Here is a 25,390-nt window from a genome sequence, read left to right as displayed (position 1 = left end):
TCACAACTGCAAAGTTGGGTGCTGACTTTCAGTGGTATTAGCAATACTAGCATCTCTTTTTCGTAATCAGGAGTATTTTGGTGCCATTTGAAAAATAGTGCTTAATGCATTTTTAGGGAAATAGTCATGGATCTACGGCTGACATTAGCTTCCCTTCCTCACTTGTGTCTGCACGAAGCAGAATGTGAGGTACGTAGTGGGTTCACAAAGTGTGCTGTTAGCTTCTTCAGATATTTTTGGTCATTCATTGAATATTCACTGGTGCTAAACACACATACACATACCAGCATTCTGCTCTCACATATGCAGGGGCCAAGCAGGGAACAAATAGATGGACATCAACAATAAAATTTCAACTGGAAAAATTAAACTCTTTTATCACCAATAATCCCTAAACTGGGAGATTATCATGTAGTACCAATGACCTGATCAATTAGCTCGGATCAGTGTATATTTGTATTGATCCTTGCATGTCTCTGATTGACTTTAACTCAGCTTAGAGTTTCCATATTGTACTTTGTCTTGTCCAAGCATCGCTGTATAAAGCCATAAACTACTGTACAAGAGACTTACTCCACCCTCAGTGAAACTTCTTTTTTAAGTGCATTTTAGTAATCTCAAACTGTCTGTATATGTTTATTCATGTATTTTTTCCTTTGCAAGATTCAGACTTTACAGAGGATCAGTTTCTGCTGGTTGCTTGCTTTATTTTCTTGTTGTTTTGCCTGTTTGGAGAGAAGCTCCTCTTCAGCAGCACTTTTCTGTTTTCTCTGCAGCTCATTAAGACTTGTCACCTCACGTCTGCGGACAGACAGGCAGACAGACAGACAGACAGGCAGGCAGGCGCTGCTGCTCTCTGCGTTCGTTATATAACTACTTTCTCTTGCACAGGACGGCAGATGAGTCATGTTGTAAAGTCAGAAACGTATGCACTGGGAACACAGAGCTGAAGTTGAATTGTTTGTGTGGGCCAGCATAGTGTAATAATTAAGTTTAGTGTCGGGTAATTTATTCAGAGCCTTTGTTAGCTTTTAGCATCTCTGCACCCATCTTATGTCTGTCGCTGCAGCTTCAGCTCAGTTTTTCATTTCAATCTTCAAACATAAGGACATAGAAATAAAAGAAACTTGAAAGTGTGTTTATTCAGAGAATACACAGTGGTTAACATGCAGTATCATCAATTTGAAACCATAATATACATACTTATTAAATCAGACACCTACAATTGCCATAAACTGTCAAACCGATGCAAGAACCATTTGTGCGAACTTATTTGAAGTTAAAGCTGTCCTTCGGAGGTTTCATCATTCAGTTACCTGAGATCAAACAATGTGTTAAATGTATTTCCTTCCTGTGGGGAATCCTGTGGGGCAACTGTCAAAGTTTCGTCCACTAAGAGTGCTTTTTCAGCCACTCCTGGTCAAGAAACTTGTGTTTGTGACAGTAGCAGATCTGATCTGCTTATCTGTAACATTAACTAGTTTAGTTAGCTTAGGTTAGCCTTTCATACAGAGTAGATATGCACTGGAGATAGAGTAAGAAAATAGCTCCTCCAAGAAACTGCTCATGATAAGTTCTGTGGGTTATCTTAAGTACCTGGGTCACGATTTCTGGAAGGAGACATTGCTGTTGCGCTTTTCAAATGTATTTTATGGTGCTTTGAGCACCATAAGTGAAGGGCCATCTGGTTCCATTGTATTCAAGAGAAGGCAGACATCCTCCAGCAAATCACACCAAAACTATCTAGACAGACAGACTGGACTACGAGTAAGAGGAACCATACGTGGTTTTGATTTTGGGGTGAACTGTCCCTTTAAAGACAGGACGCACGAATCATAAATCTCTTTAAACATGATTTCATGATGCATCTCATACTGACAGAAAAAAGCATTGTATTTCACTTTAAATTCAAATCTGCCATCAGGAACTCTCCAAACATCTGATGTACGGCAGGTTATGAATGGGCACATGACAACTGTTAGCAGTTACCGTGGCAACATTCAGAAAGAGCGTAATCTGCTGCAATGGTGACAAATCAGAGGTTTGGGTGGTGGTCACCGTGAAACAAGCTCGTTAGCTGTATTCAGCCTCTTTCTGATACTCAGTGAGGATCCACATGTGTCTCACACACACACACACACACACACACACACACACGGGGAGAGAGAGGCTTCCCTGTCGATCGCCCTCCCTCCCCTCCTCTCTCTGCTCATGCTGCTTCTTCTCCTCCTCCTCTTTATTGCTGTTTCCTTAGTTTCCAGTCATTTGCTGTTTTATTCTTCTTTCTCTGTGTCTCATGATGTAAATATACAGATAGTCATTCTTCAGTCTGTTGACTTTATTCTTATGTAAATTATTTAAAAAAGAGATTGACCATGGATGATATATAATATATTATAAAAAAGTATGAAATACAAAAGAAATCTATTATCCACTGAAAATGATGGGGTTGTACCTGAAGATGATGATGATGGAGGTAATGATTGTTTCTGTGTCCTGGTTAACAACTATGATGATGATGATGATGATGATGATGATGCCATGAAGATGACTGTGACAGTGGTCAGTGATGATGATGATGATGATGATGGAGATGAGTGATACAAATTAAGATTAAAAACTCCTATGATTCTAAAGAGACGACTCATGATAGGCCTCTTTTATTCTTGTCACATCACTGCTGGTTGGTCGAATGGGGTGACATCACAGTGACGTCTAGAGGTTTGCTAGTACAGAAATATTTAAGTCACATTTATCTGTTGCAGTGTAAAGTATATCCAATTCACCTCATCTCTGCTCTGGAAGCAGATCGAAATCTCGCTGGTCGAGTCAAAAATCAGGTGGTTCAGCCCATCAGCCAGAAGCACAAGTTTCAACCAGTACATCCACTCCAGCAGGGGTCACTAGCTGCTCCCATGGTTGAAGTGAAATGCAAAAACCCTCATGTATATAATGAAATTATGAGACTGTTAATATTCTGGATTTTTCAGTCATGATTATGCTTCGCTATCTGAAAAAGATCTGATCAAAACAGCAAATGGACTTTGCTTTGAAATTACTGTTGAGGTGAAGTTAGTGTTGATGGGTCTGGTGCCATCGCTGCCATGCTGCCAGTTTGTCCTACTGGCCCCTCACGGTACTGCAACAATAAAAATATCCTGTCACTCAGCTGCGGTGGATAACATGCGTTTATAACCTGAATGATGCTCACAAATTTCTTTTTAAGAGCAAACATTAAGGCGATATTTGGATGTGAACTCCCTCAAGGTGGGCCTGTTATGTCATGGAGTCACAATCACAGCTCCTGTCTGAAGCCGAGGTCAAGGGGAGGTGACGTGAACAAGTGAGTGAGGGATAATTCGATTAAAGTCTTAGTGAGTGAGTAAGGGAGGAGGAGGAGGAGGAGGAAGAGGCGCTCGGGTCTGAAAGGCAGATTGAACTCATTCACACTTCACCCAAGCACACATCAGCACTTTTTTCCGTCCAGTCGGTGGACGAAGCTGGATTTTTGACAACCTGAATGGAATTCCAACAGTTTCCTATTGAGCTTTTAAAACCTGCTGCAGGGGCACAGAAAGCAGGAAGTACATAAAACAGGAAGTACCATCACGAGCACACCTGCTACACCTGCAGGTGACTTTTTGGATCTTTAATGTGACTAGTTTTGAATCTTTTGTGACCATTTCTGCTTTAAGTGAAGGCACCGTCTCATTTGACCAATTCGCTAGCTTGCTAATTAGCTAATCTGTAGCTCAGAAGTGAATCACAGGACTGGAGGTGAAACTGACAATTGAGGGACTTTTATTAAAGGGTTCTACCTCCAAACAACAGAGTTAATCTGTAGCCAGCAGTTAATAAAGAGGATAAATGAGATGAAAATGGGCGACAAAGTGTCTGTTTAAGTGTGTTCCCCTGCTTGTGTTCCAGCCTTTGAGGGAATCCAGTTAAACAAACATGGTTTCTGTGAAATGTGCTAGCAAGGGAGCTAATCTGTAGCCAGAAGCTGCTGCTGCAGCTTCCCACAAGGCTTAGATCTTTCATCTTGTTAGCCTACTGAATTACAAGGCGCTTAGCAATGACAGCTGTTCACAGAGTCCACATTAGGTGCATCTAGTCCTTCTTTTGCACTTACCCGAATGCCGCTGTCAGCCATGTTGAACCGCATGCACTCGCACGGAAACATGGGAAAATGAAGTCACTGCGCCTTTTTTCCTTATTCATTAATCCTACCAATCAATTTTTTGGTTAATTATTATTTATAATGAAATAATGAAAAAGACCCACTTCAACTGACCACTTTAAAATAGTTTGTTTTATCTGAAAACCAAAAGATATGTACTTTACTACCAATGACAAAGAAAAGCAGCAAATCCAACAAGAAAATGTTTTGGGTTTTTTTTAGATTTATGAATGATGAAATCCAACAAGTTATCATTTCAGCTGTTTGTTTCCCCAATTTTGACACAAAATCTCTCCAGAATTTCATCTGAATTAGTGAGGATGACAGATTTATTTCACTTGAGTATTGATACTTAATGTATAAAATAAAATAAAAAACAACCTTTTTTGATAAATTTTTTCTACAAATTGTCAGCGAAGAAGGTGTGAGCCTCTGCAGCCATAAAATCAGCCATCGAAATACCTGACATTTATTTTTTTGATGATCAACTAATTAATCGGTTGCTTTGGTTTTACAGTGAAATGAATTGGTCAGGAAATCGTGCGTCTTGTATGAGTTGGTCACTCACAGAAAGCATCGGACTGTGTGTTGGTCTGATCGAGCTGTTCTGTCAGACATCCTGACGGACAAACTGCACCCCAAAGGCAACCACCTCCTGAGCCTCCACATTTTTGGTGGTTCAACATCAATGTGTTGTTTTTTTGTTTGTTTGTTTGTTTTTTGTATTTCCTCCTCAAGGACACAGAGCTGAGAGACAGAAGCATCTAATCGTCACCTCTGGGAGAAACCATGGAAACAAATGAGTTTTACGAAGAGCCCATCACTTGTTTGGCATTGGATCCACTGTGACCACCAGCCACTTGGAACGCTCTGGAAACACCTGAGAAGTACGTGTTGTGTCCACTAAGTGGAGGAGAACATTCCCTCGAGTGCAGCCTCCCTTTGGACTTTAGCACAGGACAGTCTCTGTTCTCTTCCAACAAAATTGCTCATGAAAAACCCTCCACTATCACTACGCTGACTGAAAAGTAAAATATTGTGTTAATTTTTCTCTGAAAAAATAGTGAAAAGCCTCCAAAGGTCTTTTCCCGACAGTAGCTCTTTAAGGGAAGCTGTTGATGACTGACAGGCGGGTGTGATGGGACAGACTGAAGCTGGCTCAGTCCGTCTGACAGGAAGCTCGCGGTGCGAACTCCAAGCGTGTGGGTGTGTGTCACTAACACACGATGAAAAGACGAGAGGGCAGCGATGGTCGTCAGACGGCGGCCGTGCGGACTTTGTGGAAACAGAAGGCCGGTGAGCTTGAGGGTCGTCGGGATGTTCGGTTTGCGGGGCGTCTGTGACCTTTGCCCCCTGTTTTGTCTGCGCTCCTCTGGGACCTGGTCGCCTCTCCGCAGGTAGGCAGCACCTGGCCCAGGGCTTTATCCTGAGCCCCTGCTGTGACCTCAGGGATTCAACCTCCTCTGCGTCCACCTTTCCTTTGTCCCTCTTCTCCTCCACTTTCCCTTCCTCCTTCCACCCATAGGAGGAAAGGAGGGTGCAAGGGACTGTTTGTACCTCAATCACATCTTCAGAGGGTAGGAAACAAAGAGTTAAAGGATGAAAAGAGGAGCAGAGGAAGAATGAAGGATGTAGAGGAGAAGAGCAAGTGTGGAGAAAGAAAAGAAGAAGTATGGATAAGAGAAAGTGGCAGAGCAGTTAAGTAAGAGGGATGCTTAGGAAGAATATTGAGGTAGGAGGTAAAAGATGAAAAAGAACGCAGAAGGAGGCATAGCCGTGGACTTCAAGGAAAGGAGACAATGGAGGAGGAAATGGGGAAGTGAAGGGAGAGGCTGAAAGTAGAAGATCGGAAGAGGACATGAGGGTATGTACCACACAGGAGACGGGTGAGAAAGAGCAGATAGGAAGGAATAAAATGATTTGACAGAGAGGGAAAAGAGGTAGATAAGGAAATGAGAAGAATGGAGAAAGGGAAGAAACAGAGAAGTGAAGGAGAGGAATAACAGAAGGACAGGAGGCATCTTTTTCCAGGAAAAAAAGGTGAGATAGAAATAAGGAAATTAAGTGGGGAGACATGAGCAGACAGAAAGAAAGGAGACTAAACAAAAGAAAAAGAAGACAGAAATGAGTGAAGGAAAAGAAACAGAGCCAATAGAGAAGGAGCGAGAGAGAGAGAGGAGTGATTTATTCCTGTGAACGGGCCGCAATCACATCATAACCACACCTGTGTGTGTGTGTGTGTGTGTGTGTGTGTGTGTGTGTGTGTGAAGGCACGCATGCTAATCCTCTGCACACGTCTTCAACACGCTCTCATTTCGAGCACATGCCCCTCTTGTTAGTGGACGTATGCGTCCTGGACGTTCAGGGGTGTGTCGCTGCTGCCAGCTGATCTTCCATGAGCTGCATGTGCAGAAGAAACAACAGAGCAAACAGAGGAAGACGGAGGTGTGTACTGAGAGGGAGGACCAGTTAATGAGAGCGAGATGGGAATGTGTGTGTGTGTGTCTGTGTGCAGAGGAGAGAGGAGCTATCAGATGTGTGTGTGTGAATGGCTGAGTGTACATGAATATGACTGACAGGCAGAGTGTGTGCACTGGAGAGTGAAGACACTCACACATTCACACACGTGGACAAGAGGCTGTCAAGAAAGCAACCATGCATCTCCATAGAGAATACACCCAGAGAGGGAGGGAGGGAGGAGGGGGAGAGGTTGGAGGACAGGGAGAGAGAGTGAGAGAGGGAGAGGGTGGGCTACAGAGAAAAGACAGGGAGTCGGGAGGGGTTGTTGGAGGATGGAAATGAAGAAAGAGAGGAAGGAAAGGAGGACTGAGGTTAAATTGAAAGAAAAGGCAAAGAGGGAGAGGAAGGGAGGGTGAGGGAGGAGGAGGAGTTGGGGGAGTGGCTGGGCGGGAGAGGTAGACAAAGCAAGGGAGGAGGTGAGAGAGAGAAGAGGGCGAAGGAGGGAAGGGAGGGCAGGCTCAGAAGAAGAGGAAGAGGAGGAAGGAGGAGGAGGAGACTGGGCGAGTGATAGAGACAGAGAGGTGTGTGTGTGTGTGTGTGTGTGAAGGTGTGTGTGTGTTTTATCCTGTCCAGTGTAAATGAATGGAAGGCGTCTCCATTGTCTTCAAAACGGTAAGAAGCTCTACTGCTGCACAGCATCTGGCTGCTAATGATAGGAGGCTGTACGTGTGTGTGTGTGTGTGTGTGTGTGTGTGTTCACTGCAAGTTCATCATGTTTGTAATACCTGTACTTAGTGTGTCTGGTGTGTGCGTTTACATCACAGGATGTAAATGTACATCAGGCATAATCCCATGCAGTTTGTGCACGACATGCGGTTTAACTGTAACAGCAAGCTGGGAGTGTGTGAGTGTGTGTGAGTGTGTGTGTGTGTGTGTGTGTGTGTGTGTGTGAGATCGTGTACCTCCATCCGTTTCACAGCAGACTGAGAGCGAGTGACTCGTCTTCTTGGCAGGTTTCTGGGGTCTTGTTGTGTTCGGCTCAGGCTGACTTTGCACTCGTGGCCTCCGTCCGTCGTGGAGATTCTGCACATGTGACTCCTGTAGACCAACATGCATGACAGGTGAAGCTCCTGTGGCTTTCCTCTGCAGGGAAGGATGTAAATGCTTAGGAGTAAGTTTAAACTGAGGTCGGGACAGAAGTTTTAAATTAATATTAGATCAAGGTTAGAATTGGAATTGGGATTAGGTTTGAGGTTTTTATGTTTTGGTTGAGGTTAGAAGATTCAGGTTAAACTGAGGTTTGATTTGAGGTCACAGGATGGTAATGTTTAAGACGAATAAACCAGGATATGGTGAGGTTTGGATTAATGTCAGACTTGTGAGATAAATGATAAAGCGGGATTATGTTTAGATTTGGATTTAGTTTATGTTTTAATTAAGGCTGAGGTTAATTTAGGTTTGAAATTAACCTTAAATTGGTAAATTGGTTGAATTTGAGATTGAGTTTATTGGAGATTGTCTTAGGTATTTCAGGATCTTGCAATTAAATTGGCTTTATAATCTGGTTTATCTTTAGAGATTATCTTCAGTTTGGGTGATGCTGGATGAAGGTTACGTGTGTGGCGTTCAGGTGCTCAGGAATGCAGCATTTCCTCTGAAGGTCCTCAGAAGCAGAGTAATCCAGGCGTGCGTGCTGCCTCCTCTCCTATCAGACTTGTGTGAAGCAGCAGCTGAATAAATTTGCAATTCATTTTAAATCAAACATGAATTCATGTTTAATACTGCAAACACACAGCAGAGCAGCTCCGCTTCTTCCTCCTCAGCTGACGATGGCCAAGCTGAGATGTGGCTGCTGGGAGCAGACCAGTAACACCAGTTCACAGGAGCAACTGGGGCGTGAAAGAGCCTTTTCTTCTGTTCCAGCATCTTGCATCATTTATGTGTTCTGAGCATCTTTTCAGGGGGACTTTTTTTCCTTCCTCATATAAAGAACCTCATGTGATCAGCTTGGACTACTCTGAACATTTGGTCCAGCGTTTACCTGATGGTGCGTTCACTTGCTGGAGGGCTTTTGAGACAGCTGCTGTTGAGTGTACTCTGCTTGGGCAGAGCAGGTGCAGGATGTGAACTTCAGTTTGAGTTCTTTTTGGTAAAATCTCTGCTGCGGAAAGTTGCTTTTTGAAATTGCTTCACAAGTGAAAAAAAGATGTTAATCGAAAACAAGAATTTGGATTTATCTGATCTCACTTCTTTGTCATAGTTAGCAGAAAAGACTCCCATCACAACTCTGAAAATATGGTTTTATGAAGATTTTGTGAACAGCAATTACAGACGTGGAAGTAACCTGATGGGCAGAAACCCCGCAGAAACATGTCAATCGCGTTTAAGGTCTGCTGTGGGATCATTTGAATCGAACATACCTGAACTGGGTCAGATGAACCGTATCTGCACCCTGCCTGCGCTGTTCAGAAGGAAGCTTTTCATCATGTCAGTGCCTAATTTGGCAGAAACACATTTCTGTTTTATGGTGGAATTCAGTTACTGTTTGTTCAGACAGGCCTTTAATATATAAAACTCGCAACAATCTATAGTGATTAGAAGAAAAAAGCACATGGAAAATTCTTCATGTTCTATTACGACTCAGAACAGTCCTCCAGTCCTCCACTTGGTCATGGGAAATCCAGTTCCCAAACGTTAAATACAGGAAGATCCCAGAGGACAATCACAAACAGCTGAGGAGAAATCTGCACGGAAAGCAATCCATATCACAAGTTTTTCCATGTTCATCAGAGCAAATACGCAGATTTCTACTCTGAATTTAAAGATCGGAGAATCACACAACATTTAATCCATTTCATGAATTCTTGTCTCCATTGATTTAGCTGCAGTCTACCCCTGTTACAACTGGAAAAAAGGCTATTAAAAATTCATAACTTGACCTATTTGTTCAGCAACTCACCTCGGAAAAACAAAAACACTTTCCATGCCCAAATTACCATATTTCACCATCTAAAGATCCCAATGAGAGCAGACTGACATCTTTTCTCATCTTATTGTGTCTCTATCCATTTCTTCCCCTCATTTGTTTTATTTCCCAGTTCACACTCATTATAATTTGCCTTTTCTGTTTAGAAGCTAAATATAAATCACTGAATTGCTGTTGGTGTTTCTCCCATGTTAGCTTAAAGCGCACTGAGCCTGTTGTTTAGTATGTCATTAGTTGGGAATTTTGAGGGTAGAGCTTGTGGAGAAGAGATAGCAGCCCAAAATAAGCCGATCCCTTTGGGGGCGAAGTGAAGTGAAGTGTTAAGACACCCAAGTGCACCACCGCTCAATTATTTAGCGAGCGAGCTGCAAGGATGCTTTGCTAGCCTCTGTTAGCTAACGGGACAGCCAGGAGGGGGTTTGGTGGAGACAGGAGAATAAGAGAAGACCTTTAACTGTTGAAAAGGTAGCTTATACTGCAGTTTATAATTTCTCCCTGGATTGTTTAGCTATTTATTAGATGGTGCTATTTTATTTCTAAGTGCAAGAGTTCTGATAGTCATGCATGCAACAAAAAGTAGGACCTAAACTGGAATAGTAGCAGTAGCTAAAGAGCTTAAATGTCAAATCATATTCAGCTAACTCGCGGTGGTGAAATATCGAGTTACTTTACGTGCACTTCATTAGCTCCCAGTTACAAGACCTCAGGATGGAAGCCGTGGTTCTTGCTTGTGCTGAGCAATTTAAGAGGACGAATCATCGTTATTCACCCCAAACAAATTTTTCTTGCCAGTCCAGGAATTGAACAGCAGCCCTCTGGTCACAAGCTGCTTTTCCGATATCTAGGCCACCGCTGCCCTCTAAAAGCCCCTTCACTCAACGTGGGGCTCAAACCCATGACCCTGACATTAAGAGCCTCATCCAGGCTCTTCTTTCTCATTTCAACCTTCACTGGGCAGATTTCCATCATTTTCTGTGTGTGTAGAGGATTAATCCTATTGATTTTTGGGGTTTAAAGTACAAGAGTTGAAACTACTCCTAAAACATGCCTACTGATAACTTCTGCTGCCTCTCAAAGCTGTTGATGCTGTCAGCCACTGGTACTGTTGACACTGCTTGCACTAACTTGTTCTGCTGTTGCTAACTGCTGTCGATGCTGCTATATTTGTCGTTTGTACTGCTAAAACTGCTAACCACTTTTGTTAATGCTAACTTCAGTTGAAGCTTGTACTACTCCTGCTGCTTTTAATAGTGTAATAAACACTGCATAAATACTGTTGACACTGTTAACCACTGTCAGGTACTACGGGCTGAAACTGCTGCACATAACCCAAAAAACTGTGAATATGAATAACACCTACCTGTTGCCTATAAATGCTACTGACGCTGCAAAGCATGGTGCTAACTCAAAGAGCAAATGAGCTAATGACCAAAACATGTAGTACCGTAATTATGTTCTGCAGAAAAGATGCTTTTCTGCCTGTCATTCGACAGCAGAACTCAAGAACAGAAGGGCAGATGGCGATTAGATTTCACATGGGGTTACATACTGCATTGGTGATTCTAATCTCGGTTGTCCACCTTGAAACTGTGCTGATTGTATTGATCTCCTGTGCTGCCAGGTTGAACATGTGTGACAGACTTGGTTGTAAACTGCAATCTGGTTGGTTCTTGGAGGTTTACAACCACAAGGTTGTAATTGTGGCTTTTTGTTGTTTGTTAATAGCTAACATTTACAGTAGGCTATATGAAAAAATATCTGTGATGATATAATGTGTAAGCTAATGCATTGATTAAACTCTGTAACTGATATTGGTCCTGTTGGGTGATATTTACTGGCTCGTATTCACTGCTTCTTTTCCATCTCTATAGAAGGTCTTGAGCTTTCCAATATATAGTTTTTTTCTGATGGGTAGGACAGCTGCTTTGAGCTGAGCCATCATGTCAAGGTCAGTTTGTATTTCCCACAACAGTGAACTGTGACTTGAATATTTCTTAATGAACTTACATCGTCTGACTTGGGCTTCAACACAGTGGGATAAAAGGCAGAGCTGTAACAGTATTAGTGAAGTCTGCTGAGGTTTGTAGTCCAGCATCTGTGTCCTCTGTCCAGCTCGCTAAACACACACACACACACACACCAGCCTAAACTGTAAAGCCTGACGCAGCACAACTGTCTGCTTTCTGGGAAATGATGGGAGAAAGCAAGACTGAGTGTCAGGAAGCAGGAGAGAAATGACAGTGACAGGATGGAACAGAGAGAGACGGAGATACAGACTGACGAACAGAGAGAAGATGAACTGAACAATCCACCTTATGACCACGTTTTAAACAGTCATACAAAACTGGTACATAAAAATGCTACCTTGACGTAACGACTGAGAAGAGATGGGATCGTGATGGGCAGTCAGTGCTCAGTCCCACGTCCCGACTCACCAGAAGACCATGTTTCCCATCAGTCCCCAGCTTCTTTTGAAAGTGATTATGTTACATGTTTTGATTGTCCGTGGAGCTCACAATGTTTCTTGTTTATTTTATTTATTATCTTTTTCACTTAGGGCGGCACGGTGGTGCAGTGGTTAGCACTGTCGCCTCATAGCAAGAGGGTTCCAGGTTCGAATCCCGGTCTGGGCCCTTCTATGTGGAGTTTGCATGTTCTCCCTGTGTCTGCGTGGGTTTTCTCCGGGTTCTCATGAACATTAGGTTAATTGGCTGCTCTACATTGCCCCCGAGGTGTGAGTGTGAGAGTGTGTGGTTGTCTGTCTTTGTGTGTTGGCCCTGTGATTGACTGGCGACCAGTCCAGGGTGAACCCCGCCTCTCGCCCGTAGTCAGCTGGGATAGGCTCCAGCTCCCCCGCGACCCTGACGGATAAGCGGTATAGAAAATGGATGGATGGATGGATCTTTTTCACTTAATAGACTGAATCCTGAATGTCAGCCACTTTGTCGATGTTCTTAATGACTTAATTTTACCTAATGAAGGTTAACAACCAAAACATCCAGAGTGAGAGGAAGCTGCAGTGATCCCTTATCAGTGTCGCTTGTTGGTCGGTCACCTGGGAAGCACTTTGAACTGAACTATGGATACAATAAAAAGTTGTGATCTGTGAAAAGGTTCTGTTGTAAATGTCGGTGGGCTTTTCTAGTCTGATCTCATCCTGCACTCATTGTCTCAGTCACCTGAGGATCAGCTGTCCTTCTGCCAGTCCTTTCATATGGCACCAGTGCTCCAGCATCACACCCATCAAACGTGTCCATTGCAATATACAACCCTATTTACTGATGTCTTTAGATCTACTTGGTCACTCTAGTCACTGTTTCTGTTGAAACGCTGGTCAGTTTATTAGTGTTTGTCACTGAAGTCTCTAAAATGTTTTCCTCTTGGCAGGAAATCTGAATGAGGCATGCCTGCTGAGCATTTTTATACATGCCACAGAGCGTGTTTGGATGTTAATTGCTTAATTGTACCATGCAGCGCACAGGTGTGGAAGTATCCACTTTTGTTACGTGTCTAATGTGGATGAGTTGGTTTGCAAAATGTTGAGCATTTGATTTAAAATGTAACCAACTTCAGTTTAATAATCCATCCATCCATTTTCTATACCGCTTATCCGTCAGGGTCGCGGGGGAGCTGGAGCCTATCCCAGCTGACTACGGGCGAGAGGCGGGGTTCACCCTGGACTGGTCGCCAGTCAACTGCAGGGCCAACACACAAAGACAAACAACCACACACTCTCACACTCACACCTAGGGGGCAATTTAGAGCAGCCAGTTAACCTAATGTGCATGTTTTTGGTATTGTGGGAGGAAGCCGGAGAACCCGGAGAAAACCCACGCAGGTACAGGGAGAACATGCAAACTCCACATAGAAGGGCCCAGACCGGGATTCGAACCTGGAACCCTCTTGCTATGAGGTGACAGTGCTAACCACTGCACCACCGTGCCGCCCCAGTTTAGTAATTTTCACTAGAATTCTTTAGTAACACTCACCTATAAGGACTCAGGTAAGCGCACTCACCATCACAGACACGGAGTCTGCTGTGTCCGAGAAGACCCAAACGCAACACGCCAGCTATTCGTTACAGAAATCGTTCATTTTTTGGAATCAGCGTTGTGAGTAACTTGACATGACTGTAATGTGGAAACAGCAACACCTTCAACGTACTGTTGTTGTTGTTATAACACCGTGGTAAAAGACAGGAAGAAAGACGCAGGAAATGACATCACAAACAACCGCAGAAACGAGTGAGGAGTAAACAAGGTTACATGTGTATTAAGTTGTCGGGCGGATTGAATTTGTTCAGGGAGGAACAGGCAAATGAAGAGGAGGGGAAGGAAAGAAAAGGAGATGAAACATGGAGAACAGGAAGAAGATAAAAAAAGAGCAGCAAACGGGGGCGAGACGAGTCTCCCGTCGCTTCAAATCCTCTCAGGTTTCATACCAAAAAGGTAATTACAGAGGATGGCGGGGGGGAGAGAGGAAGACAGGAGATGGATGAAGAGAGAGAGAGACAGGTGGAAAGGAGGGAGAAAAGAGAGTGGGAAGAAGAGAAAGTTGGGTGGGAAGTGGAGGGAGAAAAGATGGAGAGAGGACTGGAAAAAAGGTAAGAAGAGAGGTGGAGGATAAAGAAAAACAAGAAAACAAGAGAGAGATGAGGTAACCAAAGTGGTGGGAGGTGATAGAGAGACTTAGAAAGTGAATGAGGTGGGAGAGAGAGAGCGAAAGGTAGAGAAGTATTTAACTGGCTGGGAAGAAAGGACCAAAATACACAAACAGAAAGATGAAATAGCGACAAGAGAAGTAGAGTGGTGGTCTGGACAGCATTTCCTCCATATGTGATTGTGTGTCATGTGGCGTCAGGTTCATGAATTAAAACTGCAAAGAGAGAGTATGGAACACATCACAGGAATGGATGTCCACATACTTTTGGCTGTGTTGCGTAGAAAGTGAAGGATGGGGGTGACTCAGGCAAAGGAGTGGACATAAAACATGAAAACAGGAAGGAGGGGAGAGGAGGAGGAAAGCGCAGGGGCGGCAGAGAGCTGAGAGCTGCTTCATGGTTGTGCAGCAGGTGGCGCTGTTTCAGCTCAGGTGGTTTCTCTCTCTCTGTTCATCAAACTGTACTGGCGTTCGAACCTGTGCTTCAGACGGGCTCCTGGCGGCCCTTTCAGGCCCCTGCTTCCTCACTCGTTTATGCTGTAATGCTGTAGACCGTTTTGCTGTGAAGCTGCAGAAGAGACGTTGCTGTTGAGTTTTTAAAACGCATTTTTTTTGGCTCTTTGAGCACCACAAGTGCAGTGACTTCTGGTTCCATCATTTAAGATTAGGAACATACTTTTGTCAGTTTGTGAAACTGTCACCACGTCTAACCTAAAGGACTGAATGGCAATCAGTCAGTACATGGCAGTTTGTCCTGACATTTAGCACACAGACACGAGTCTGCGTCCAGTGTGTCACTCTGTGGGGACACACAGCTCTGCGCTCTGACAGGCCAGCAGTCTGTCCCCACTGTACACTGCATATACACACACACACACACACACACACACACACACACACACACACACACACACGAAAGCTTAATGAATATTTCCTGTCTGGAGGTCACACACACACACGCACGTCGCTCTCAGGCTGTGAGTCTCTGCTGCTCTTCAGGCTTAAATGAGCTGGAAGTGATAGGTGACGTGTGTGAGTGGACAGGAGACGAATCGGACCGGACGGCGTGCACAGTGGGTCATGTCAGGAAATCGTCTCCTGTACAGGACACGTGACTGCTGTGCGCACTGCGTGCTGTGTGTGTGCAGGTGCCACAGTGCAACGCATCATATGGGCAGGATGGCTGCTGTGTGCAGTTCAGGGGAACGGAGAACCGTCTGAATCCTGACCGTCATTCATTGATGCCTCGTATCGATGGCTCATTACAGTAAACAGTATCTCTGAAACATCCAGGTGAGCAACACACCTGAAATCATCTGTGAGTGCATGCGTAACTAAACACTGCACTTTTATTCTGCTACCTAAGTAAAATTATGTGTTGTGTGTCAGTCTGTCCAGCTTCCTGTCTGTGGCCCTCAGCCCGTTCGCTCCTGCTGAACATGTAAATCTCAGTTCCATTTGTTTACAAAGGTTCAATAACATCAGCTCACCTCACATCTGAACGCAGAGACATTGATCTGCAGAGGTAATCAGAATGTATGACGGATGGCGTGTATGTTCAGAGGTCGGAGGTCACGTGAGGACCGGCTGGAGCAGACTGTTTGCTCACTGCTTTGTTTTTATTTGTTTTTAAGCTTGTTTTCCATTTTCAGTGTGTTTAACGAAACAACTGTTTCCACACTTGAATGAAGATCAGTTTTGCTGGCTGCTCCCTCCGGCAGCCTCTGGTTTCTATTTTCAAAATCATCTTCTGTAGTTTGAATTAACCCAACAAAGATGCTCTAAACACGGCGGCAGCACCTCGCCACACGCAGTGAATTATGGGAAACAGACGATGCCTTAGTGATGACGACAGACCGGTCCAGAGAGGTTTCATTTCCTGTCTTGCAGTGCCTTTGAGCAATGCCGTGAGCTGCCGTCAGAGACCAGTTAACAGAAATAATTTGGAGAAATGAGCTCCGTCCTCACTGTGAGCCGGGACAGTTTAAATAGTTCTTAATGAGTTTGGCTTCAGGACAAACACAACTAACTGGCAAATGGGACCAACTTAAAGGAAAAATCCACCTTAGAATAGAATGAAGTCAGTCTAAATGAATCGTTTACACAGAGAGCCAATGAGCTCAGCGACTGGAAGTGAAACTGATCACCTCAAGCAGCATTTTGAATTCGTCGCTTTACGTTGTAAGACAGCGTGTCCTTGTTCAGAGTCTTCCAAATGTCCCGAGTAGGACTGGACCGATTATTGAATCCAGTATGCAATTAAAAGCATAATCTGTGCACAAAATGTGGTGGAGTAAAAGTATGAGTAAAGTAGCAGAAAATTAAAATACTCTGGTAAACAAGTACCTCAAACGTGTACTTAGTACTGACAGTACTGACAGTAGATCAGTAGATGAGGAGTATTTGGGTTTTAAATTGCTGATTGGACACAAGAAGTGACCTGAAGACGTCACTCTGGGCTCTTCTTATTCACTGTGAGACTGGTGGGAAAAGGACACTGCAACTCAGTACTTTTACTAGAGTACAGTGTTGTCCTGAGGTACTTGGAAGTAGTTTTAGCAGTAGTGCGAGTTACTACTACTCACCACTGCACAACAGTATTAGCATATTTATCTAAATGGTGAAGTGCTCCTTTAATCCAGCTTTGTTTGGACATTGGACTGAGATGATTCTGTGTCTTCAGGGGCCTGCGTCTGTCCTGTGTGAGGTGTCGCTCTGTGCGTCAGTGTGGAATGACTTCCTGTTTGTGTTTCCGGTGGCGTCTGCTCTGATCTCGTCCTGCGGGGGAGCAGAGAGTCGACTGCACAGGAGCTCAGCCGTCTGAGTCTTCAAGATGGACGAAAAAATATAGACATTTAATAAAACCTGCAGGAGTGGATGCTGCAGAGACAGCTGAGTGTCCTGAGGTGAACCCAGCTGCAACAGCAGCACAGCACCACACACACACACACACACACACACACACACACACACACACACACACGAACACACCTGAGGCATCAGATGTGCTTACAACATGTGCACATGCACACCTGTAGATTCACCTCGTTTCTATGTGCTTTTTCTATGTGAGTGTGTGTGTGTGTGTGTGCGTGTGTGTGTGTGGTGCAGTATGCTGCTGCAGTGCGTCTCCAACATTGACTGACTCTCTGTGTGCAGTACATACGGTGAAGTCCAGGTGTTGTGCAGGTGAAACACCAGGTGTTCCCACTGAGTCCTGTGGAAAATGTTGATGTTTGCTGATGTAAAGAGTGTCAGAGTCTGAGCAGGCTGGAGGTTGCAGCTTTCAGCCAGGAAATCAGTGTTCCTGTCTTTCGGAGTCGGAGTCTTTGCAGCAGTGATCAGCAGGCGATCGAGCCACAGTATTGAGGTCCCGTCTGCGCACCTGTCTGAGCCAATCAGGAGCAGCTGTCAGTCAAGATGTTCCAGCCCCTTTTTATAGCATCAAATAACTAATTAAAACCAAGCTGATCAGAGCGGATAGCTTAGTTAGCGTTAGTTAGCATGTTAGCATTTAGCTCAAAGCTCCCTGTGACTGCAGGCGATGCTTCACCCACAGAGCTGACAGACAAATGTGATGTGTTGTCTTATCCCTTCATTTCCTTCCTTTCAGGACAGTAATTTTTTACCATTAATGTGTGTGTGTGTGTGTGCCTCTGTGTGTGTGTGTGTGTGTGTGTGTGTGTGTGTGTGTGTGTGTGTGTGTGTTGCATTCTTCCCCATATGCTTCTGATCTCAGCCCCTCCCACTCTGTGCTGAAAGCAGTGACAGCGTGAAACCTGCGTTGTCATGACAACACCTCACTTGACTCCTGCTCACAGCTCCTACTGTCCCTCCCCTCTTGTTACATGGCAACCGTCTCCAAGCAACATTCTCTTCCTGCCCCCCACCCTCCCCTCTCTCTCATAGTCCGAGCAAAGTTGATTATGAAAACCACGAACGAGAGGGCAAAAATGGATGGATGGATGGTGGGAAGGAAAAAGAGAGGAGCATGGGAGAGATAAAGAAGGGAGGAAGGGAGGGAAGGGAGGATATAACAGTGGGAAGACAAAGATGGAGGATGGAGGGAGAAAGGAGTCAGAGGAAGAAGTAAAAGGAAGGAGGAAAGGGTAGAAAAGGAGGGGGAAAAAGAGAAGCGTAAAAAGAAAAGAAGAAGAGAGGAAGGAGAAAGGAGACTGAAAAGGAAAAAAAACAATGGGAAAAGGATTGAAAGAAGATTGGTTGGAATAAATGAGAATGAAAGAGAAAGGGAAATGAGAAAAAGAAGGAGGGAAGAAGAGAATAAATAAAGGTGAGAGAAGACAAGACAAAAGAAGGAAAGGAGGGAATGAATAAAGAATAAAGGGAGGAGAAAAGAATGAGGAAGGGAAGGGAAGAAGAAAGGAAGCAGGAATGAAAATGTTAAGGAGAGAAAAAAGCCAAAGAAAAAGCAGGAGAAAAGAGTAAAGAGGAGACGGGATAAAAGAAAAACAAATGGAAGCAAGGAAAGAAAATGAAATGCAGAAGAAAGAAAACAAGGAGAGAGAAACAGATAGAGAGTCGCTGAGAAGAATTAAAAGAGGGAAAGATGCAGAGTGAGATGATGGAGAGATTTGTAAATAATGGATGTGCAGAAAATGAGGGATAAATAAAAGCTGCTCTTTTCATTATTAATCACCTTTTTTTCATTATCTTGTTTTCCTCTTTTCTTCCATTTCCTTTCCTCCTTCTTCTCTTCTTCTCTCATTTTTGTGTTCATCCCATTTTCCTTTCACCTCCCCTTCACCCGATCCACTTATGTTATTGAATGGACAGAAACCCGTATGATGTCGCAGTGAAGCTGACCTTTGACCTTTTGGATGGAAAATGTCATCACTCCATCTTTTTATCCTGTCAGACATTTGTGTGAAGCTTGGAGATATCTGATAGGTCGGCTGCAGTCTGACAGGGACACATGGGTTCAGCTTTAGAGTGAACTGTCCCTTTAAACAAGCTTGAAAAGTGACAACACTCAGTTCACCTTCCTCTTCTTTCTTTCTTTCTTTCTTTCTTTCAGTTCTTTTTATTCCAAAATGTGCTAGTTGAACAGTAAGATAGAGACAAGTGACAGACGAAAGGACAGAACGAGGGAGTAAGACAAACAAATTAAAGGTGAAGAGCTGGAAGGGATGAATGGAGATAGAGGTGAAAAGAGAGGGAGGAGGAGGAGGAAGAAGGCAGCTTATGAGAAGTACTGATGAATTATAGAAGCTTGTCCCCAGGCTGAAGAGTCCCCACGTAGGGAGGAGAGGACGGATGGATGGATGGAGAGAAAGAGAGAGAGGATGTGTGGGTCAATACATTTTGTCACAGAGCAGAAAACTGTGGAATACCCCAGCTCCTGTTGCCGTGGAAACCAGGGGGAAGCTCTTTCATGTTTCACGCTTTGTTGCCCACGGTAACTGTCCTGAGACTGAAGGACAGATTTAAAAAATGGAGAACACAGAGAAAAACAGAGAGAAGGATTAGTTAGAGAGAGAGAACTGAGTGAAGGCTCCTGCAGCTGATGACACAATAATCACCAATAATTAATAACAGATATATATTTTATACGCAGTAATATTTGTATCTGTAGTGTGTCTCTTCTCGTGCACATGATCCATTATTATCGAACACATAAAGAATGTTTCAGCATCATTAGGCTTCAGGTCGCAATCCTGACTCCAAAAGGTGGAGTCTGAACGCACTGGAATCAGAGGGTTTTAATCGTAAGAGCCTTCAGATTCACAGAAAGGGATGTGACCTCACTCAATGGCAGCTCAACTGCTTCGCCAGACTCAAATATCTCAGTGATGACTGGAAATGATGCGCAGACGCTGCTATGTTTGCTCCGTCAAAGGATCCTTGACTTTCACGTAACACTTCAGGTTCAAGCCATGTTTAAAAACAGAATAGTTCAGCAGCCCCTCGTCAAAACAAACTCCAACGTCCTCATATTTGTCATCAGTTCCAAAGATAAATACGTTGGAGGACGCCTGTCACGACTAAAAGAAACCAAATGTTGAAACAGGACACACAAAAGTCCTCCAGAACGAGAGAGACACGAGGAAGATGCAGAAGCTGCGGCGGCAGCTGCGGCGGCGGCGTCAGAGTCGTGGCCGCCTTGTGTCTCTTTGCAGCCGTTTTGAGTCTTCTTCAGTCACGTCTTGTGGGTCAGGGGGCCTCCGACTCCAGCGAGCAGATGCACAAAACTGTGACTACAGAACCAGAAATCTGTACGTGAATCCTTTGTGTCACATTTCGCCAGCTGTGATTTGTCTGCGTATTCGTACTGCTTCACGCGTGGTTCCTAGCATACCTCGTTTCACATGACAAGACCTCACTCAATGTGCAGTCTTTCACACTCTTTTCTGAGATGCTTTCATGATGTTCGTCATTCACACATTTGAATCTGTTGCTTACTGACAGCAGGATTCTCTTGGATTATTGGGGTTGTTGCGATGCTGGCGTTTGGCCCGCTTTGCCTTCCGCCTGGAGGCCGCGGCCTGCCTGCACATCATCAGCAGTCAAACCAGTCAGCTGCCACTCATCACCCTCACTGAAGCTGGGAAATCCTCTCTGCAGCCAATCAGCATGTGGTCACGAGCAGAGGACGCACAGCGCTCTGACTCGTGTTTCCACGGCGTGACAGGCCATGAGATTCTCATTTCATGCTCATTAGATGCCAGCAACAAACTCTCAGAAGTCCCACTTATATGCCGTTTTCTTTAAGTACCTGAAACAAATCTGTCTCGTGTTTTTTTGTTTTGTTCAGTGCAACTTTGGTCTTTGCCTGCTGAAACTGAACGCATCATTGTGAGTGTTGTTTCAGTGCTACTGAGCAGACCGACAGTCACACTGAAGTGAGCGAAAGGTTCTCTGTCACCTTACGACTGAAGTCCTGCTAGTTCTGTTTCCTTTGACAAATCTTGGATGTAAACGTTTTAACTGAATTATTAACCCTTTTAAAACCACGGGGATCACCGGTGACACCGCGGCGCATGTGTATTTCAAATTACCGTAACTCCACGCTACTTCGTTTGCAATCTCAGAAAGGTTCAATCTGCACTTTTCAAGAATTTATAAAAAGAAAGTTGAAGAAAATTCAATTCCATTTTTGTCCTTTCCTTCTTATAACACACAGTTTTAGGTATTTAATTGCATAAGAATGGTAAACACTTGACTTGATTTTGAATGTTCTAGTTCTCCTGGAAAAAGGGTGTAAATTATTTACACATAGGGCATTTTTTGACACAATTATTGACAAAAATAGACAAAAAAGACCAGGCGTTTTGATAACTACATCTATTATTATGGTGCTAAAAGGGTTAAAGTAAATGTTTCAAGTGAACAACATGAGACAATAAAAAATCAGACACAGAATTTTGAAGCGGCTCACAGACTTCATGTTAGCTAACGCTGCTGCGCTGGATGTGCAAAATGTGAATCGTGTTTAATCGTTCTAACAATAATCAGATCAATACTCTCTCTGCTTCTGCTGGGAATTATTTGGCTTTCTGTTGCTGACAAATATTTCTGCAAGCTGATCTGGGAGAGCGACAGACTAATATGACATTCATGCCGATAGATTTGAACTGAACTGAGCTGAAAAGAGGATAAAAGACGTTTTGAAACAAGCGAAGGCAGCAGAAATTTCCCGACAAAGAAAGACAGAAACACAAAGGAGTGAGGATGAGTCCGTTCAGCTTGTTTTCTCAGGACTGATCAATATGGAGGCCTCCTTCATCTGGACCAGCACGCTATTTTAGAACTTAGAACTTTTATTATAACCCAAACCACGGTCGTCTCTGAAACCTGACCTAAACCCAACCAAGCTGTGACTCTTTCAAACATATTTAGCTGTCTGTGTATGAGGACATATCGTAAAATTTGCAAGCTACCCAGCAGAATGAAAAGTAGTTCAAATTCAAATTCCAATAGTTTTTACCAGCTGCAACATCAAAGCGACAAACTGACTTCACTGCAGCGTATTGGTGATCAGAAGCAAAGGGGACGTAAAGAAACACGTCGAGGACGAGCCGAAGCTCCTGGGGGACAGTCTGCTGTCCACGAGACGAGTCGTCATGCCACTTTTTCTGGACATGTTATGTGCATTTGTTGAACAGCTGTCACCTTTTGTGTTTGGCCCAGTTTTTAGAGCCGGACTCAGTGCAGACTAAGACCACGCTGAGAACGTGGTCTCTGCCTCCTCACTTACTGCCTGCTGTGCAGATGCGAAGGGACTTCCAGCACAGAATCGTCATCGCCACATCCAGGGATTACGTCCAAACTTTAGCTTAGCCTACGCTCAGTTTTCAGCTTTATGTTGTGATAATTCTGTGTGGTTCCTCAGGATTAGGAGGAGATCCTCTTTGGGCTTAAACTACCTGGTGTAGGAGCACAGAAATCATGAATACAACGGCTGGTGTCCTCCAAAATGGCCGACTTGCTGCCGATGGCGTCACATCCTCTTACCCTGACATGTCAGCTTTACTCAGATGTTGTGTAGTTATAATAGTGCATATTGGGAATGCATATGAATCTGTCAGGTGAGTTTTATCGATGTTAGACTCTGATTCAGATCAGGAAAAAAAACCTCCTCTAACACCGTTTAAATGGAAGAAAGCTCAGGAGGGCAGGAAGGACGTGTGCAGATGGACAATCAGTGTGAAACGTGAAGGCGCTGAGGTGAAGGAGAGAAACTGGAATACAAAGACAGTAGTTACACAGAGCGGTGGAGGAGGGGAGGAAACGACGAAGGAGGGAAGATGACGAAGAGCGAGGGAAGGAGAGAGGGGAGGAGAGAGGGGAGGAGAGAGGGAGACAGAGCAGGAGAGAGAGAGAGGCTGAGGCAGCACTGGACAGTCGCTTGGTGTCTCTCTCTCTCTCTCTCACACACACACACACACACACACACACACACACCTGTCTGTCTCTCTCTCCCTGGCTGCTCTCCTCCCGGTTGTTGTTGCTGCGGCGGCAGCGTTGATCGGCAGCAGCAACCATGTGGTGCATCAACTGCGCCTCGGACAAAACCCCCGCGATCCTGCACAACAAGCTGCTGTACTGGTAAGAAAACAAGCGATCAGAGAAAATGTGCCGTGAACGCGACGCGGTGCCGCTTCGCCGCCGCCCTCGCACTCACTGCGTGTTTTGCGCTTGGCGGTGCCGCACTGCTGCGTGTCTTTGCTGTCATCGTGTGTGTTTTGCCAGCAGCTGATGGTTGTAAATCTCAATGAAATGCGACACGACAGCACGGCGGGCTGCTCAGGCTGTTTGTTAGTCTCAGTATGAGAAGTATTGCTGTGGCTCGTATTAGTACTTACATTGGCAGTATTATTAGTGGTATTACTGCTGTCAGGGTTGTGCCAGCGGGGGCTGGTGGGCTGTTATCGTGCACAGGGGGAGGAAGAGGAGGAGGAGGAGGAGATTTTGGTACTTGTCGCGTGTGCGCGTGCTTGTGCGCGTGCTTCAGCCTCTCCTCCTGTCTGTCTCTCTCTCTGTCTCCTGTCTCTGTCTCTCCTTCTGTCTAATGTCTCTCTCAACATTTTTCTCTCTGTTGCAAGCACCTTAAACTTTGTCAGTGATGGTTAGGGAGGAAGCGTGACAGCAGGCTTCACTGTGCTCTTTACAGTTCATTTCAAACTTTTAAATGAACAGTTTAAAGGTGCTCTTTGCTGATTTCAAAGCTTGCTTAAAGAATACTCACATAATGAGAGGAGCTTCGTTAACATCCAGTCAGATAAAAGCCTCTTATTGTCTCTGTGCGTCCTCGTTTCCAACATGTTGTGCTGGCGGGACAGCCTGTGGTAAAGGGAGGACATTGAGAGGTGAGTCAGAGGGAACAGGTGAGACTGGTCCCTTTGTCACCAGCCTCAGCTGATCTCCCAGTACCAACAGTCCTCACAGACGTGTCATGAGTTTCTCTTTCCAGCAGTGCTTTGTCATTACAAGAACTGATGTTGTTTCTGGGAATCAGTGAAGCAGTAAGACGTTGTTAACTTGAAGCACGAAGGCCTGCTGTTCATGAAGGACGTGATTTTATTTTGAAAGTGAAAGGAGCATTTTAGTGATGTTTAATTTTTAAGTTGACATATGAGATTTTTTTTCTCCTATTTTATTTTAATTTTAATTTTTTTACTGGGTATCATGACATCTGGACTTGTGAAGATTAGACTTGAAGATGTTTCGCTGCTCATCCAAGCAGCTTCATCAGTTCTGAAAAAACTGACTGGTGGGGTACAACATATATACCCCTCAGTGGGAGTGACTAAGGGAAACTAACTAAAAGTCACTCCCACTGAGGGGTATATATGTTGTACCCCACCAGTCAGTTTTTTCAGAACTGATGAAGCTGCTTGGATGAGCAGCGAAACATCTTCAAGCCTAATCTTCACAAGTCCAGACGCCTTGCTTTAACTCTTTGAGTGAATATGACCTGGATGACTGAGAACCTCCACAGATATACTGGGTATCATCTCTCATAATTACACAGTGTTTGGACGTCTGTGAATAGTTAAAGGGACGGTTCACCCCAGTATCAACAACACATTTCTCCTCATACCTGTAGTGCTGTTTGCCCACCCAGACAGGTGAGGTGAAGTTTGCTGGACGAACAACTGAGCTCTGAGGCTTGATGTGTGAATTGACTTTATGCAGGTTTTAGTTTCGAGACTTGCTTGTTCCTGTCTTTTGCCTTTTTGACAGCTGGAGTGTCGGGTTTGAGACGACCCTCCTCACCGTTTGTCCTTCTTCCTCTGTCTCTCTCTCTCTCTGTCTGTCTTTGTGAGGGTTATGGGGTTAATCAGCCTCAGTAATGACTCTGCTGTCAGTGTGAACAGGATCAGACGGCTGTGAAGCTGATTGTTGTTGTAGCACTTCCCTCTGCAGACCTCACAGCGCTAACACTGACTGCACTGATCATTTTATCATTTTAAACTCAACACAAACCTCATCGATCTGTAAAATCGACAGACTGACAACAATCAGACTATAGAATAAGACCAGCTAAGACCACCGTGCGGTCGGGTTCCAGTAGATCGTTTGGTTCCAGGTCTGGTTCAAAGTGGATAAAAAACAGATTCTCCAAATTCCAAGGCCAACAGTTA

General features: G+C 44.4%; 1 protein-coding gene across 3 annotated transcripts in view; it reads left to right on the top strand.

The window, feature by feature from the left end:
* Window positions 1-25,390, top strand: part of LOC124063021 (IQ motif and SEC7 domain-containing protein 1-like) — a 90,888-nt gene that overhangs the window by 27,612 nt on the left and 37,886 nt on the right. The window contains exon 1 of one of the 3 annotated variants that reach the window (XM_046396219.1): window positions 23,177-23,351. The exons of the other annotated variants lie outside the window; for them this stretch is intronic. Within the exon in view, the coding sequence (XP_046252175.1) occupies window positions 23,287-23,351 (65 nt within the window). The 5' untranslated portion in view covers window positions 23,177-23,286. Of the gene's footprint in view, window positions 1-23,176; window positions 23,352-25,390 lie in introns of those variants that run through there. 3 annotated transcript variants of the gene reach the window in all.

The sequence above is a fragment of the Scatophagus argus genome, chromosome 8, assembly GCF_020382885.2.
Source record: "Scatophagus argus isolate fScaArg1 chromosome 8, fScaArg1.pri, whole genome shotgun sequence".
Taxonomy (NCBI): Eukaryota; Metazoa; Chordata; class Actinopteri; family Scatophagidae; genus Scatophagus; species Scatophagus argus.
This window is presented reverse-complemented; position numbering and strand designations above follow the sequence as displayed.